Genomic DNA, 17,353 nt, shown 5'->3' on the forward strand with positions numbered 1-17,353 from the left:
TTTTTCTTGGAGCTAATTTGCATAACCTGATCTTATTGGCCATGTGTATGCCTCTTTGTTTTCAGGACACACTTTGTGTGCAACAGCGACGCCTGGTGGCAATACAACGCATTGGGATCCACAAATCAACTGCTGAACACACTAAATACATCATAGACAATGGGACAAGATAATTTATTTAGAGGGCTTAAACTCTATCCTAACACGTTATTGTGTTGTTGTATTGGGTATATTATGTTAGATGTGCTGTTGGTGTAGTTTTACTGCAAAAAGGGAAAGCTACAGAGTTTCTGTTCTTTATTCTATAACGCATAGGACCAAATACATTTAAGCATCAATAATTAAAGCAATTACATCAGCCTAGGACAAACATAAGCATAGGCCTACGTTCTATACAACGATTACGTCTGAAATAGAGACATCACATTTCCTTTTTTGAGCAGCAGGGGTCTATCTGCTGACCAATTTCCATTACCATATACTATATGAGCAAATTGTTATTATCTGGCAAATGGCCTTCATCGTCTATTGGCCTACTAAAAATAGGCACCATGGTTTCACATAAACAGCGCCAGCCCTCTGTGAATGTAAACAGGCAGACCGGGGTTCGCCAGAGGTGACAACGCGGGTATGACCTCAGCTCACAGCGTGACGTCCCGGCTTCATCGTCGTGACGAGGTCCTACCTTGATGTTGCAGAGACGTGACCTCTTTACAAGAGGTTTTTAAGAGGTTATCTGGGGCGACGTCGTGACCGTATGTTTCCCCGCTAGACCTAGCCGTATAGGCTACTTTATGTAGGCTATGGCTATTTATTAGCATCACAAAATAGTAGCTTTAATCATAACTCTTACATATAGTTTCCAAAATGTTTATTATTTTCAAATATGCTTGAACAATAAGGTAGGTATGGAAAGCGCTGTAGGACCTATATCATATCCACGCCAGTGGCTGGGAAGTTTAAGAGACAAAAAAAAAAAATAGAAATGGCTCAGAGGTCTGACGTCCTCAGACATCCTCTAATTGTTGGAGTTGTACGTCAAACTTATATTGAAATAGTGTGAAAGTGTGACGATGGTTGTTCCTCCTCCCGCCCGCATTTTTTTTTTCAGACAACGTGGCAAGACGACACTCCCGCCCGCTTGCTCTCACTCCCTTCAGGCGGCTTTATACCGGTCATTCTTTAAGTCTGTTCTCATGCGTAGTCACCAGAAAAAAAACAACGTCATGAAAATTGTCAGCATGTTGACTCTCAAAAATAAAACCACACTTAGTTTGTTTTCATTCTGGCTCTCGGTGAATCACTGCAGCTGTCAAACGCAAGGCGTGGTGCTGAACTTCTCCGGCTGGACCAGATGAGCTGAAAAAACGTGTTGTGGGATGAAGGTCAGAAACGGCGGGACACAGGGGACCTAGTGGCAGAGAGTGAATCCTGTTTATGGTCTGTATTTCATGTATCGCGTGATATCATTGTGTGTATGCGTGGGTTAACCTGGATTGGACTCTGCCGGTGAACTTTGCCCCTGCCATGATGTTATCGTTTTAGCCAACTGTGGGTCTTGTAGGCCTATCAGTCGTTTCTATTGATGTGGCAGTCGCGACTGTACTTTGACTATCACCTCCGGTGGAGCTGCAGGGCTAAACTGTGAGTAGCCGAGCGGTATATCTTTTATACACGTGTTTTCTCTTTGCAGTTTAAATTATTGTCAGTTAGTTAGTCATACTTGCAAAGATAAGGGATCTCGACAGATTCGTTTAAAAGTAAAATCGCATAGGCTTACGTTATCTGTCTTGAGTAGGCCTTATACTCCGTTATTCGCGCTCTGTCAGTAAATAACGATCGCTAGCTTCCTTCGTAAATACAAGAGAAAAACATTTGAATAAGACTCGGAAAAAACTCTTTGGTTGGGTTTTTTCAAAGCATGAAGACGCTGTAACGCACCATGGACACCAGAGGGCGCCACGATCACAAGGCCCAAGGCGACGCTAGCAGGTCTCCCTACCCGGACAGGAGCCCTAAGTACCCGCCACCCGATCCGAGGGAGAGGGAGAGGTCCTGGGGCTACCCAGAGGCTCATCACAGAGATTATTTCACCAGCTCCCCTCACAGACCAGAGTATAATGACCCCAGAGGACAGTATGGGGGACAGTATGGATATGATCAACAGGATCAAGCAAGGTGTGTGATGGTGTTGGCTTTTTGTTTACTTTGTCCTCTACAACAAGTTGGAGAAACGCTGGTCTAATCTTGTTGTTGCATTTCACAAAAAACTAAAACGAATGAAATCAATTGATGGGCCTATAGCTCCTGTAGGCTACTATATGTTCCAAGTATTTTTTTTTTGTTGGAAACTTGGGTTGAGAAGCTCTTGGATTTTGGGGTATTTAGTCAATCAATGAATATATTAATATATTACTGTTTAAATCAATGCGGAAATATTTAATGTTATGAATACAATTTCACATATTGTAAACACAAGTTTGCGTTCCAGGCCCGGGTACGAATACCCTCCTCAACAATGGGAATACAGAGATTATTATAATCAGTACGACCACGACCCATACTGGGGACAGCGGAGAGGCCCAGGTATGATCGAATCTAATCTGATCGGAAATAATCTAACATAATATAACATAAATCGAACCCGATCTGATCCGATCTTGTATATAACAATGTTATAGAATATATTGTATTCTAATCGAACATAAAACTACACTATATATTCTATTTTAATCTATCACTTTATTGCTGTTTATTTGTGTCAATTCCAAGATGGTGGGCAACATGTTTCCAATGACTCACGGCGGTACCAGGACAGGACGTATGAACAGATGCATTCTGGGTATTCCAATTCAGAATACTACAGGTCAGTATCACATTTTCACAATGTTTTTTTTATTGACAATTCTAAATAGATATTTTGTGCGCAAACGAATAACCTAAATACACAATCATGACACTTTTTTAATTTTGAAAGTAGCTCTTACACCCTCTCACATACATGCTTTGCGGCTCACCCGTTATCATCACAATCTGTGTTCTACCCATCAGGTCTGACCAGCAGACAGACCGGGGTCACTACTTTGATCCCAGAGAGGTCGCAGAGCCCTCTGCCTCGACCCGGCTCTCAGAACATTCCAGAACCCCAGGCCTGCCCCTGACCAGTACCAACTCTCTGGAATATTCCAAGGCCTCAGGCTTGTCATCCAGTGGCTACGAGCTGAGCCAGTACATGAACGGAGCTGACCAGATCGATGTTGACTCTCAGTCTCTCCTTCCTCCTCCTCCTTCTTGTTTTGATCCAGGTAGACACACAGGACACAACATACAGTTAAACACTCCAGTGGTAGAGCGAGACAGTACATTTACAAAGTGGTTTGAACGAAAAAAATTAACTCAGACTTAAAACTTATTGGAAATTTAATGGAGGATCGCTCAGAAACCAGATGAAGAAAAACAACTTAGATGCAGAATAAGAAAACGTCAGAAGGTGATTAGGGTTTTTTCGACTCCCAGCCAAAAGGTTCTGAGTTCATGCCCGAAAAGCTAACCCGAGTCTACCTTTATGTAGCATGATGATGAAAGCTTCTAAGTCACACAATAATAATAAACATTAAAAATAGTAAATATAGCAGGATGGCATTGAATGAAAATATGGTAAAAAAAAAAAACGTTTGCAAATGTGTAGTGATTATTTGATTGTCCCTCTCTCTCTCTATAGAACCCGTTCCTGTCGCTCCTCTGAAGTACGCAATCCCTCATGCGGTGGTCAGTTTCGGTACTGCAGGCCAACTGCTCCGGGTCAGCCCGGGTTTGTCCACCAAAGAGAACCAGCTAGAGATCCACAGTCTGGAGGTAATAATCCACCATTACAGACGCGACAACTTGACAAGTGAAGGAATGCCCAGCACCCAAGGTTTTATTTGAATGTCATAACGACAGTTTTTTCACTACAGGTTATTCTCGGGGAGACCCAAGAACAACAGGACTTGAGGAACTTCCCTGGGCCTTTAACCAGGTAATTGTATTGTATTTCATTCTTTAAAAATGTGCCCTTGTTTGACAGTGCTTCTGTTTGATAGTGAAAGTAGAAAAAACATCTTATACAATACTTTTTTGTCTATCCTATATACTTTCCCTATATAAGGCCTACATGTTCAATAGCATCATCATCTATTAAGTTTAAAAAGATGCAACATTTTCTGTTAATTAATTTCTTGTCCACGTGTCCATTTTGTACTATTTCTAAATTTTGTTTTCCATGAAAGTATGCATTTGCATAACTATTCAAAGTAATATTTATACGATGACATGATAACCATCAGTCTCCTCTACCTCATCTACCTCTCCACCTCACCTGAAGGGAAGACTTGCACAAAGTCGACGCTATGGAGTTCGCCCACAAGAGGGCAGCCGCGAGCTTGCGAGACGTCACCCAGGACAGCGCCTCGGCCGCCCTCTTGTGGAAGCTGCTGATTCTGCTTTGCAGGCAGAACGGAGTGAGTGGCCCTGAGATATCGCGTGTTGATGGTTCAGCAGGGGGGGGAACACTACACCTCCTGACTTGCCGTGAAATTGACCGAAAAACAGCTCATCTCGTCTTTCCATATGACACTAATAGCCCTTTATTTACTGCCTCCAGCAAATAGTTGGATCTGATATTGCCGAGCTGCTGCTCCAGAACCCGTCCAGCGAGGAAAGGCCTGACAGCCGTGCACCGATGCTGATTGACTTCAGCGAGGGCCCGGCCCCTGTCACGGTGCCCTGTGTTGTTGGAGACGACCTTCTCACCGGCACTGCGACCCACTCCAGTGCAGAGAGCTCGAAGGTGGCCCTGGACAAATACACAGCGCTGCTATTGGCCGGGAGGAAGAAGGTGCTTGACATCACCTGCCATATGATTGGCTGTCGAAGCCCGCTAGGATGACCTCACTGCACAAACATAGCTTCAAACACCATTTGTGGAAATGTTATTATTGCAATTAGGAGAAATTTTAATTCCCTTTTATATGGTTGAATTATTGCCAGAACCATTGCTGATAAGATGAAGTTTAGATGTACTTTAATATCCCCATCTTGGAAATCCAGGAATTACACCAGAAAGTGCAGGGCAGAAATAAGAGTTAAGAAATATATAAATATGTATGAATGCAATCGACGGTAAAGTCTTAAAAAAACAACAGTAATATTTCTCACTCTTATACTGTTTCATATAATATATAATGTTTATATCATAATGACATATTATATCTTAGAAGGCTTTCTTCTAATTAAGACCTCTTCTTATAAGATTTTGTTATCTTTCCTAGATAGTTTTGGATATTTTTTCCCTCCCCTTTCAAAGATTTAGGATTAGCGGGTTGTACATTGAGCTAAATTTCACACGTTGATTTCTGAATACTCCTCTGTTATTCTGTAATAGGAGGCTTTAGAGTCGGCCATGAACAGTGAGTTATGGGGACACGCGCTGTTTCTGGCCAGCAAGATGGACAACCGCTCCTACACCACCGTACTGAACAGGTAGACCAGTTAAGCTAGCTTTACTACTATGTCATGTAGGAGACACTTCCATCCAAGCGACTCACAGTGCATTCAGATTGGGAGCAGGTAGGGCTAGGGACATATTCCTCAGGGTGCCTAGGTTAGGCATATTCTGTGAGTAGCCGAAGGGGGACCTTGGGGATCAAAACAGACATTGGGGATCCAAAACCAGCCTCTGCACTATCCCATACTATAGCCTTATCCTTAGGAGGTTATTAAGCCGGTTAAGCTCTTGTCTGTGAAGAAGACTGCTCAAACTAGTGTCTATAATGAAGTAACAAGCACTCTCACACACTGAAAAGAAAATGGTACAATTCAACCTGGATTGTTGTGTAATAATAGCATTTGGCATTCATTCTTTTAAAATAGGTCTTCGAGAAAATATAAATAGAGAACACATCCATGAAATCTGGATTGTTGTTCAATACATAACAGGGTTGCCTCCCTCTCATCCATTTATTCATTTGAAATAAGTCTTTCACTCCTTTAAAATACCAAATGATCACATTAACTACGGGTCATGCAAGAGGGTATATGTCACATTCAAATGTTTTAACTTACTTCAGGATTTTAAATATATTACTGACATTTACAACAGCACAGATATTTGATCACCGGACGGGCCATTCAAAGTCCCATAAATAACAGCATTTTAACACGTTAAGCCTTCAGCACCCGGATGACAGGACTGCTTCTGAGCGCCTGGATTCTTCAGGAGTTTGTAAAAACATTACAATAAGGACCAGCGTCCAAGTACGGCTTCCGTGAGCCAGCAGAATGTCAGTCCGTGATCCTGCCTCTTGTTGGGCTTCTCCGGACTATAAATACACACAAATAAGTGATTGAGGCGTTAAATAAAGATCTGTTCACACCCCCGGAGCTAGAGCAAGCCCTCTCCCTCCGGGTGAGTCAATCCGCCCCCCCCCCCCTCCCCGTCCTGAAACCCCTCAAAGCACTCGGGGTGCCATGTGTGGCCTGGTGTCACTAGGACAAAATCTGCAGCCAAGAAGCCCCTGTCGTGGATCCGGCGAAGCACTCATCCACAACACCGACCCCTAGATTTATACTCCGGCCAAATCACCATGCAACCCAATACGCTGACCGCCTATTCTGGCGTCCCCCTGTTCCACGTGCGGGGGGCCTGCGCATGTCTGACCCACAGGGCGGACGAATGAATGCGCTGGACGGAGGGGGTGGGAGAAAATTCAATCTGATTAAAGCAAGGGAAGGCAGTTTGTAGACGCCGGCCAGAGTCAGTTTGATTTTGACATTATCTAAAAAAATTCATCCAACTCATGCCTTCAGGCTTCCCTCCGAAGCCTCACCCCGACAACAGGTGACTCGCGAGACGGACAAGTTACAGACTTCCAATTTGTATTTTGTCCAAAATGAAATGATTTGACCGGTTTATTACAGGCCTGCAACAGCCACATACATCCAATTGTATCATTTGTTTCTTTCGGAGGATTTGATTTATTGATTGCTGTCGAGATGTAATTTTTTATATATGACAAAATAATCTTCTGAAATGAACTGCCTGCCCTGGCAAGACGTTGAGTGGTTCTGAACCTGGAGTTCTGCCGAGTCTGCTTTCGATGGATTTGAACATTGAAACAGGAGCTCCAGGAGTGATCAGGACATCCAGTGACCATACTTCGGCAGAGCAAAAGTGTCTGGGGCGGTTGCCAGTGTTTGGTGCTAATATTATGTGTGACTTCTGTCCCAATTTAATATAAGGAGGTATAACATTTGAATCAACACTTTTGCGGACCAGCTGTGGGTTTTTGACAGTGTTTGCTTGTAATATCTCACTTACTATTTGCTATTTAATGATTTGAAAGACAACATAGAAAATTATTATAGACAATTATATCAATATTAAATAAGGCAACAGATCTTTCCACATACGTGTCATTAATGAGCCGGTAGGGTAAGGGCATTTTGCATTTGGGTACAAACCCCAAACTTTTGGCAGTGACACCCTTATCCCCTAACCACTATTCATTTCGACAACTTCATCCCCGGCCTGAGCGGTTATCAAGTCTCTATCGTTGACCTTGTATTTCCTCAGGTTCACCGGTCAGTTGACCCTCAGCGACCCCCTCCAAACGCTCTTCCAGCTGCTCTCTGGGAAAACTCCTGCAGTATCCACGGTAACGCCATTAACACTCACCTACCCTCTGCAACATCTTGAACTTCACATTCACACCTTCTTATAGTTGTGCACATTTGACCTGTGTGTGTGTGTGTGTGTGTGTGTGTGTGTGTGTGTGTGTGTGTGTGTGTATGTGTGTGGTTTGTGTATGTGCATTCATGTTTGTGTGTGTGTGTGTGTGTGTGTGTGTGTGTGTGTGTGTGTGTGTGTGTGTGTGTGTCTGTGTGTGTGTGTGTGTGTGTGTGTGTGTGTGTGTGTGTGTGTGTGTGTGTGTGTGTGTGTGTGTGTGTGTGTGTATGTGTGTGGTTTGTGTATGTGCATTCATGTTTGTGTGTGTGTGTGTGTGTGTGTGTGTATGTGTGTGGTTTGTGTATGTGCATTCATGTTTGTGTGTGTGTGTGTGTGTGTGTGTGTGTGTGTGTGTGTGTGTGTGTGTGTGTGTGTGTGTGTGTGTGTGTGTGTGTGTGTGTGTGTGTGTGTGTGTGTGTGTGTGTGTGTGTGTGTGTGTGTGTGTGTGTATGCAGTGTTGTGGGCAGGAGAAGTGGGGGGACTGGAAGCCCCACCTGGCCGTCATGCTGGCCAATGAGACGGCGGATCCCAACGTACAGAAGAAGGCGGTTGTTGCCATGGGAGACACCCTAGGTAACGGGTGCAGAGATAAGAAAATGGGTATCATGATGATACTACTATTACTAGTACTACCACTAGTACGACTACTACTAAAAGTAGTAGTACTTTTAGTAGTACTACTATATAATATAGTTCTACTAAAAGTAGTACTATATTGAAATAACAATGTATCGTTGTTATTTCAATGATACATTGAAATAACAATGACATACACTGCTTTGAAATGAATCGGATATTTCAAAGTTGATTTCTAATGTACCAGGCCAAGATTTTCTGAGAAGAAAATGATAAAATCTGAATTGCATTATGTGTACCACTGATGGTGACAATTTGATTGTCTTGGCTAGCCTCAAGAGGTCTGCTCCACGCAGCTCACGTCTGCTACCTGACGGCCTATGTACACTTTGGGTTCTTCACTCAAAAGACTGACCGGCTAGTTCTACTGGGCTCCAGCCACAGGTGAGCCGCGATGGGCACTTCCCGGAACCACAGAAACATGACACAACATGACCTTCACGTCACAAACATACATTCAGATACAAAATTGGATGTTGTTATAGAAGCTATCTCTTCTTGATTTATATGATAAAGGCTATTATGCTAACTTTAAAGTTACTGTCAAAAGCTAAGAGTTTGTTGCTGGTTACTCCGTAGGCTAACTTGAAAAGGTAACAGTTTGTTTGTTTCTCTTTAGATTGTCCTTTTCAAAGTTTGCCCAGAATGCGGCCATTCAGTGCACAGAGGTATTTGAATACAGCCAAAATCTAGGAGGAAAACATTTTTCTATTCCAACATTTCAGGTAATATTCAAATCAAAACCCACCCTTATTTTTTTGCTTAGTGTTTAAGTGCTTAAGAAGTGAAACAACGCAACTTTATTAAAATAATGTGTTTATTAATATTATACATTATATTACATTTTTTAATTACTGTTTAAACATATTAAGTAGTTTCATAATTTGAAATTGCTAATGCCGAATATTAAGAAAGAGTGTTGGTCATACATTTGTTTAAACATGAGAGCTGGAGGCCTCCCTGCTGTACACTTTACTGTAAATAGAAATGTGACACCCTGAAAGACCACTGACCTCACTCTTACATTTTTGGAACACTGGAATGTTCATGAATATGTTATGGGTTCTATTAACTTTTTTAAGCTTTCACTATAAAATGGCAGTACAAAGCTACCACCAAACTCTTTATTTGACACATTTGAAATGGAAACCGTTGAAATAATAAATGTTTTAAACACACGGTTTGAGTCCGGAGTGTCAGAATGTTGTCGGAGGACATGGTGTGTGCAAGACCGACAAGGGACTATAATTAACCCTGTGAGACTCTGAAACCCTGTGCTGTGGACAGGTGTATAAGTTGCTGTACGCCACCAGGCTGCTGGACTGGGGCCTTGCATCGCAGGCATACCATTACTGCGAGCTGATTGGTCAGAGCATCCTAAGACATAATGAGCCCCAGCTCGTCCTGACCGAGGAGGTTATCAAGGTATTAGAATGACAGAAATACCCTAAAGGTGATGCATTGGTATGTGTGCATGTATACAGTATATTTATGGCATTTATATAGCTTTACCTTTTTTTGAGATTATTTTTATATTGGTCTGTTTTGTCAAAGTCTTATGGTGGTGGGTCACACCATAATGGATTGTGATATATCGTTACGTAGCATATTGCTGGGTATAACATATCATAGCGTTACATTTCATTGTGTAATGCATCGTTACTTTTCGGAAACCATTTTGGAACGTATCTTACCGAAACAAATCATAAACTTTTGTTTGAGAACCTCTTGTATTGTAATGTATTGTCTTGCTCTCGTGACCTTTTTTGTGAACATACGTAACGTATCATAACCTGTTGAATCGGAGCGCATTGTATTATAAGGTATCGTAACATTTTGTTTACGAATGTATTGCATCATAAGGTAGTGGTATCATAACCTTTTGTTTTGAAACATATTCTATCGTAAGGTATCGTGACCTTTCCCTTTCGGAACTTATTATATCATAGCGTTGTTGTGTTTATCGCTGCCAGTTGGCTGACAGGCTGAAGCACTGCGAGGGCCAGTTGAGCGGCGAGTCCTGTGGGGGAGTTCCGTGTGACCCCAGCTGGCTGCAACAGCTGCGTCTCAGGCTCCAAGGCTTGCAGGTCACGACCCCCTGGGGCCCTTCAACATGCCACGACATGCCATGCCCACAGTCCAGCCTCCCTCCCCTATAGTCCTTCCTCACCTCCCCACTGCCTCCACTGCCTTCCTCACAGTCCTTCCTCCCTCCCCCATACTCTCTCTCTCTCTCTCTCTCTCTCTCTCTCTCTCTCTCTCTCTGTCTCTCTCTCTCTCTCTCTCTCTCTCTCTCTCTCTCTCTCTCTCTCTCTCTCTCTCTCTCTCTGTCTCTCTCTCTCTCTGTCTCTCTCTCTCTCTCTTTACAATTTATTCTAAATATTATTAAAAACATTTGTTATCATATACATTTTTGAGCCTTGGCTGGCTTCTATTCTATTCTATTCTAGTCTATCCTACATTTGTTCTGTTTGGGTTCAGGACAATAATCTCTTCTATTGTAGTCTATTCTATACTTGTCCATATTGTAGTCTAGTATGCCACAGTTGTATTGCATAATACTATATTATATCCATGTTTAATCTTGGTCATTATGGTTATTAATTCATTGATTTCATCCAATGACCCCGCCCTCTTGTGTTCAATAACATGCTGACTCACATTCTCCTGTGATTCTCCAAAGACGGGAAATTATGACAGCATGGGAGCCTATCTGCCCCCAGTTGATGGGAGCACCCGGGCCAATCAGGACACAGGTGCACCACCAGGTAACGATTAACGACGTCCAACATGACGTTATTAAGGTGATAACATTCAGCTGTTATCACCTAAAGCTAATTAAGACACCCCATTTTTGGTTGTCTTCCCAGAGGCTTACCCCCGCTATGAGCGAGGGACAGAAGGAGGGGAAGGAGGAGCAGAGACCACAGGCCGGGCTGGTGGAGCCATGCAACCACCCACAGACGAGTGGGAGCCTCAGGGCCCGGGGTAAACGACTCGATATGGGTCACAGGACCTGGGCTGTCCAATAGGCTTGAGCCTTTCAAGTTCTCACACTATCCATGTTACCATAGTAACCATCAACTATAATAAATACAATCTTCTCAATGATCTACTATTTCTATACACAGATATTATATCTAGTTGGCTCTAACATGGCAAATATATCCTTTATTTCTTTTTAAATATATCCAAGAATATATTACTATTGGTATTTTTTAATAATAATAATTATACAAATCCTAATTTGATTTTACCATCATTATTACCATTATTACTCATATTATGAGATATTATTCATAATCATATTATTACCATACTATGTGCCATAGCACTGCTCTACTCTGACTGACAACACTCTGTTCCGGTCTCTCTCTCTCTAGGTTCCAGGCTAATGCTCCACCTTCTCCATCGCAGCCCTACACTCCTCCACCTCCAGCACAGCCCTATGCCCCTCCGACTCCAGCGCAATCCTATGCTCCTCCACCACCAGCTTATCCTCACGCTCCTCCACCTCAACCTGAGCTCTATGCTCCTCCACCTCAACCAGAGCTCTATGCTCCTCCACCTCAACCTGAGCTCTATGCTCCTCCACCTCAACCAGAGCTCTATGCTCCTCCACCTCAACCAGAGCTCTATGCTCCTCCACCTCAACCAGAGCTCTATGCTCCTCCACCTCAACCTGAGCTCTATGCTCCTCCACCTCAACCAGAGCTCTATGCTCCTCCACCTCAACCAGAGCTCTATGCTCCTCCACCTCAACCTGAGCTCTATGCTCCTCCACCTCAACCAGAGCTCTATGCTCCTCCACCTCAACCAGAGCTCTATGCTCCTCCACCTCCAGCTGCTAGCGGCGCCGTGGACCAACAGCTCGGTTATCATCACTCTAATGCCGCCCAGGACATCACACCGTCCACAGGTGCTAACTGCTAGTACATACCAGTAATATATACCGTGATACTTTCACGAAGCTAACGCATGTTGAAATGCTTACCGTCACAAAGCCATCAAATGTTGTACTGCTGAAAATCCCAAATCTTGGGGTTTTGATGTTGATCTGTGCGACAATAGGGGTTTGACATTGTGAGATTGTCTTTGTTTTTCTTATAGGGTTCCTGCCGATGGTTCCTCTGGAGAATGTATTCGGAGAAGACTTGGTGAGAGATGGGCTTTCCAAACGGTTGTTGTCTGAAGGAAGGAGCATAATCACAAAGAGATGGCTGCTCTGTAGAGCGAATTCTCCCCAGTGTAGTGGTTTGGTGTCCGCATCAGGGGACGAAACAGGTCACAGGATATTCACCCCTAGCCTAGCCACATAACCTAACCCTGAGATCCAGCCCGTAGGAACCCCTAACCATCACCCCAACCCTAGAACCGGAAAACCAAACCCTAAAACCCAACCAATAGAAACTCCTCACCCTTACTCCCAACCTAGAACTGACCACCAAACCCTTAAACCAAACCCATAGGAACCGTTAACCCTGGAACCAATAACAAACCCTCAAACCCCACCAATAAAACCCCTATTAGGTTGGACCTTCACTCTCTGGACCTTGAGTTTTATTGTCTGTATAGATGTTGAGAAGGGACCCAGCTCACGATAGATTGTGGTGGGGTGCTTGTCTAATTTGAGGTGGGGTTTCAGGTGAACGGCAACGGGGACGAGACGTGGCCTGAGGTTCCACAGGCAACCACTGCAGAGGAAACGGCTACAGAGCCAGCCGACACCAAACAACCAGATGTGAGTGATGATTTAATGATCTGTTTCACAAGGGCACAACATACTGACAAACATGCAGCCACATACTGTAAGCCACGCCCCCAGTCCACACCCCTATCTATTGTTATGTCACTTTGATAAAAACGAATGTAATACAATACAAGACAACTTTATTAATCCCACTAGGGGCAATTAGTTTGAGCAGCTTGAATACAGACACAGTAACATACAAACAACAAATACACATACACAACTACGGAGCATTTAGTAGTCGAATTGCAGAGGGGATGAACGACTTGGAATGGCGGTTTGTTCTGCAAGCAGGTAAAGCGTAGCCACGCCCTGATGGCGACACGGAGAATTCACTTTTAAGAACATGACCAGAAGAAGCCAAAATACCGGCTGCTTTCTTAATGATTTGCCGATTGCAAAAAGAACTCAAGTCCCTTTGTTTAACTCCGGTGATCTTAGAACAGATGTTGACAATACTGTTCAGGCTGTTTCTGTCTTTTACTGTGAGGCTGTGAAACCGGCAGATAAAAGAAAAGCACAGGAGACTCTCAATAAAATATTGATAAAAACTACAGAGGATGACAGGACCTCGCTTCACAATAGCCTCAGTGTTAACATCAAACTTAAGGTGATCATCGAAAATAGTACCCTGATATTTATGAGATGTAACTATTTCCACACTTTCCTTATGTATGATACACTCTTTGGCTGTATTTCTGCTCCGTCTAAAATCAATGATCAGTTCCTTGGTTTTAGATACATTTAAGTCCAAGAAGTTATCATCACACCAAGAAATAAAATCAGTGAGAGCATTCCCGTGGTCTGATTCTGAGCCTTGGAGAAGGGACGGTAACGCGGTATCGTCAGAAAATTTGACCAAATAGCTGCTGCCCTCCTGACTACTCCTGCATCCGTCAGTATACATAATAAAGAGTAAGGGCGAAAGGACACAGCCGTGTGGCGAGCCTGTGGACATAATTAGAGAATCGGAGAAACTGCCATTTACAGACACTCTCTGCACACTGCACAAATCCATGATGCAATCTGATGAGGTAATTTAAAATCACTTAGCAACCTTTCTATTAAAAGATGTGGCTGCATCTTGTTGAATGCCGATGAAAAGTCTGCGAACAAGAGCCTGACATGGGCTTGCGGCTTTTCTAAATGTTTGTACAAGTTATTGAGTATTAAAAGCTTTGCGTCCTCAACACCTCTCCCTGACTGGTAAGCAAATTGAAGTGGATCAAGTTTTTCGTCCACAATAGATAAAACAAGGTTTTTCAAAATGTTCTCTAAGCGCGTCAGTGTTTCATTCTTTATCCCCACAGGGCAGCAAGGCAGGCTGGTTCAGTAGATGGTTCAAATCCAAGCCCAACAATGAACAGAAGGGGATGTCAGATCAAGCCAAACCCTCTCAAACAGTAAGGATAAAGCCCATTGATTATTTGTATCAATCCTTCGGTGTGCTTCCTTTATTAATTTATTAGGTCATTTCGTGATTTGATTTCATGAAATGTTTTTGCATTCATTATTTCTTTATTTCTTTATTATTATCTATTAATCTGTTAATACGTGTAACAATCCACAGTTAAAAAAGATCTTTTCTGATTAAGGCGTCAGAAACCCCTGCCCCACCCGGGGGCTCCTACGACTGGGCTCAACACCAACGCGGCTTCAATCCCGGCCCCCCGTCCACCGGCATAACTCCTCCATAAAACACAGGTGCCTACCAGCCCCAGACACTTTACTTATCGCCACAAAATAGTCTGCAACAGTTTTATAACAATTCTTTTTTTGATTTGATTGATCTTGATTTAGTTGCACCAACCATATTGTGTCTTGTCTGGTCCTGGGCTGGAAGGGTGGTGGTGTCTGGTCCATGGTGGTGGGGGGTGGTGTCTGGTCCATGGTGGTGGGGGGTGGTGTCTGGTCCATGGTGGTGGGGGGTGGTGTCTGGTCCATGGTGGTGGGGTGGTGGGGTGGTGGTGTCTGGTCCATGGTGGTGGGGTGGTGGTGTCTGGTTCTGGGGTGGTGGTGGGGTGGTGTCTGGTTCTGGGGTGGTGGGGTGGTGGTGTCTGGTTCTGGGGTGGTGGGGTGGTGGTGTCTGGTTCTGGGGTGGTGGTGTCTGGTTCTGGGGTGGTGGTGGGGTGGTGGTGTCTGGTTCTGGGGTGGTGGTGGGGTGGTGGTGGGGTGGTGGGGTGGTGGTGTCTGGTTCTGGGGTGGCGGGGTGGTGGTGTCTGGTTCTGGGGTGGTGGTGGGGTGGTGGTGGGGTGGTGGTGTGTGGTTCTGGGGTGGGGGGGTGGTGGTGTGTGGTTGTGGGGTGGTGGGGTGGTGGTGTCTGGTTCTGGGGTGGTGGGGTGGTGGGGTGTGGTTCTGGGGTGGTGGTGTCTGGTTCTGGGGTGGTGGTGGGGTGGTGGTGTCTGGTTCTGGGGTGGTGGGGTGGTGGTGTCTGGTTCTGGGGTGGTGGTGTCTGGTTCTGGGGTGGTGGGGTGGGGGGGTGGTGGTGTCTGGTTCTGGGGTGGTGGGGTGGTGGGGTGGTGGTGTCTGGTTCTGGGGTGGTGGTGGGGTGGTGGTGTGTGGTTCTGGGGTGGTGGGGTGGTGGTGTGTGGTTCTGGGGTGGTGGGGTGGTGGTGTCTGGTTCTGGGGTGGTGGGGTGGTGGTGTCTGGTTCTAGGAGGTGGGGTGGTGGTGTCTGGTTCTGGGGTGGGGGCCGGTGGGTTGCTGGTGTTTGGTCCTCTGGTGTCTGGTCCTGGGGGGTCTGTTGCGTGCATTCAAAGAATTTCTGAGTGTATCATTAAGTCATACTAAGAGTTATATTTATACTTAGTTAACAGCAAATGACGTCCAACCGAATCAAGCGGGAAACGGTCTAATCATAGAGTCTAATTACATCTCAAGTTTATCTGGACTAGTGTCTGCCGAGGACATTTTCATCTAACCGCACGAACATTAAACCTCCCGTCTAAATATATCGCTGTGTTTCTAATACGCCAGCAAATACTGTTTCTGTTGATTAAAAAGACGTTAACAGTAATGGAGGTCAGAAATGTAACCCGCCAAAAACGTGAGACATCTGCTGATATGTGCTACAGTTCCAAGACTCATTTTGACCCATGGTTTGTACATGTTCTTTTGTGTTCCCAGGGCCCCTTTGACCTTCACCAGTAAGGAACATGGGAATGTCTGTGGAACCGCGGCCCTGCTGTTTGAACGCTGCATCTTGGATGGGACGGGCCCAGCACCGCCGGCCCCGCAGCCCTCCCCTCCCCTCCACCAAGTAGGGCTTTTTTTGGATGACCTTTGAAACTCCCTGTTCTTGCGCACCTTGGCAGCACAAACCGTTACAGAAATACACGCGCAACGCCAGTCATGGAAGAAACTTTTCATGTCAATGTCGCCACTCACAAACTCACAAGCCACAAGTCGTGACATTGCCCCAAAACAGCTGAAAGTATTATACTTCCGGAAAAGCTTATGTCTGCCTATGAGCATCATGCATGTATTTTGGGTCTCGTTCATATAGACCAAGAAGGAGGAGCAGTATTTGTGAATGAAGACATAATTCCTGACAAGGTATTTTATATAGACAACAGATGTTGACAACATAAGACCGTATGCCTACATTGAGTAGTTTTCCAGGATGATTTGGCTTGAAAATAGTGTTGTTGGATGTAAATCTTCTTCCAATTACCATGTCTGACTTGGAACTCATCTGAGGTTGAGAGCTAGAGATGTATTGAGGAATTTGCTGGACTTGCTACACTTAATTTTGTTAACGTTTTTTATCAACTTTTAGATGCCCACCTCTTATTTAATAAGAGTTGAGGGTTATACCACAATCATAAATAGTTCAATGCTTTGTTTTCTTGTCATCATCAGATCACGTTCAAATCATTAGAAAACAAAAGTGTAACAAATAAACCTGTAATGTTCATGATTATTTATTTTGAGAAGAAGAGGGTAGACTGCATATAATTGTGTCGTAATAAAGTTTTTCTTTGTACGGGATGTTGTCGTCATTCTCAGTCAAGTGGAATACATTTGAAGCAATTTGGAGAAAACAGCAATCCAGTTAGGTAAGTAATCCAATCAATTTATTGAGGGTCGATTTGTCTGAACATTTGATCTATTGATTGCCTAAAAAATAGCAGCCCGTAGCTTTAAGAGGGAAATACTGTGTGCTGTCTCAGTTAACGGTGCAACACGTGGGGACAGTCCGGG

At 44.2% G+C, this 17,353-nt stretch overlaps 1 protein-coding gene across 4 annotated transcripts; it reads left to right on the top strand.

Moving 5' to 3' along the window:
* Positions 1–1,038: 1,038 nt before the first annotated feature.
* sec16b (SEC16 homolog B, endoplasmic reticulum export factor) lies at positions 1,039–17,135 on the top strand. Of its 4 annotated transcripts, none has more exons than XM_060067992.1 (24): positions 1,039–1,440; positions 1,921–2,178; positions 2,492–2,586; positions 2,773–2,866; positions 3,052–3,305; positions 3,722–3,855; positions 3,957–4,018; positions 4,364–4,499; positions 4,643–4,876; positions 5,423–5,520; positions 7,613–7,694; positions 8,221–8,338; positions 8,674–8,785; positions 9,021–9,126; positions 9,689–9,826; positions 10,375–10,488; positions 11,085–11,169; positions 11,272–11,389; positions 11,785–12,320; positions 12,512–12,558; positions 13,047–13,142; positions 14,462–14,554; positions 14,747–14,855; positions 16,277–17,135. In XM_060067992.1, exons 2-23 carry the CDS (start codon positions 1,943–1,945, stop codon positions 14,846–14,848), a joined length of 3,090 nt encoding a protein of 1,029 aa, XP_059923975.1. In that variant the 5' UTR covers positions 1,039–1,440; positions 1,921–1,942; the 3' UTR covers positions 14,849–14,855; positions 16,277–17,135. The 4 variants fall into 4 exon arrangements, with proteins under 4 accessions (XP_059923975.1, XP_059923977.1, XP_059923974.1 ...); XM_060067994.1 differs by having other exon boundaries at positions 1,039–1,385; XM_060067991.1 differs by lacking the exon at positions 1,039–1,440 and adding an exon at positions 1,452–1,644.
* Positions 17,136–17,353: the final 218 nt, after the last annotated feature.

This window comes from Gadus macrocephalus, chromosome 12 (genome assembly GCF_031168955.1).
Source record: "Gadus macrocephalus chromosome 12, ASM3116895v1".
NCBI classification, from domain to species: Eukaryota; Metazoa; Chordata; class Actinopteri; order Gadiformes; family Gadidae; genus Gadus; species Gadus macrocephalus.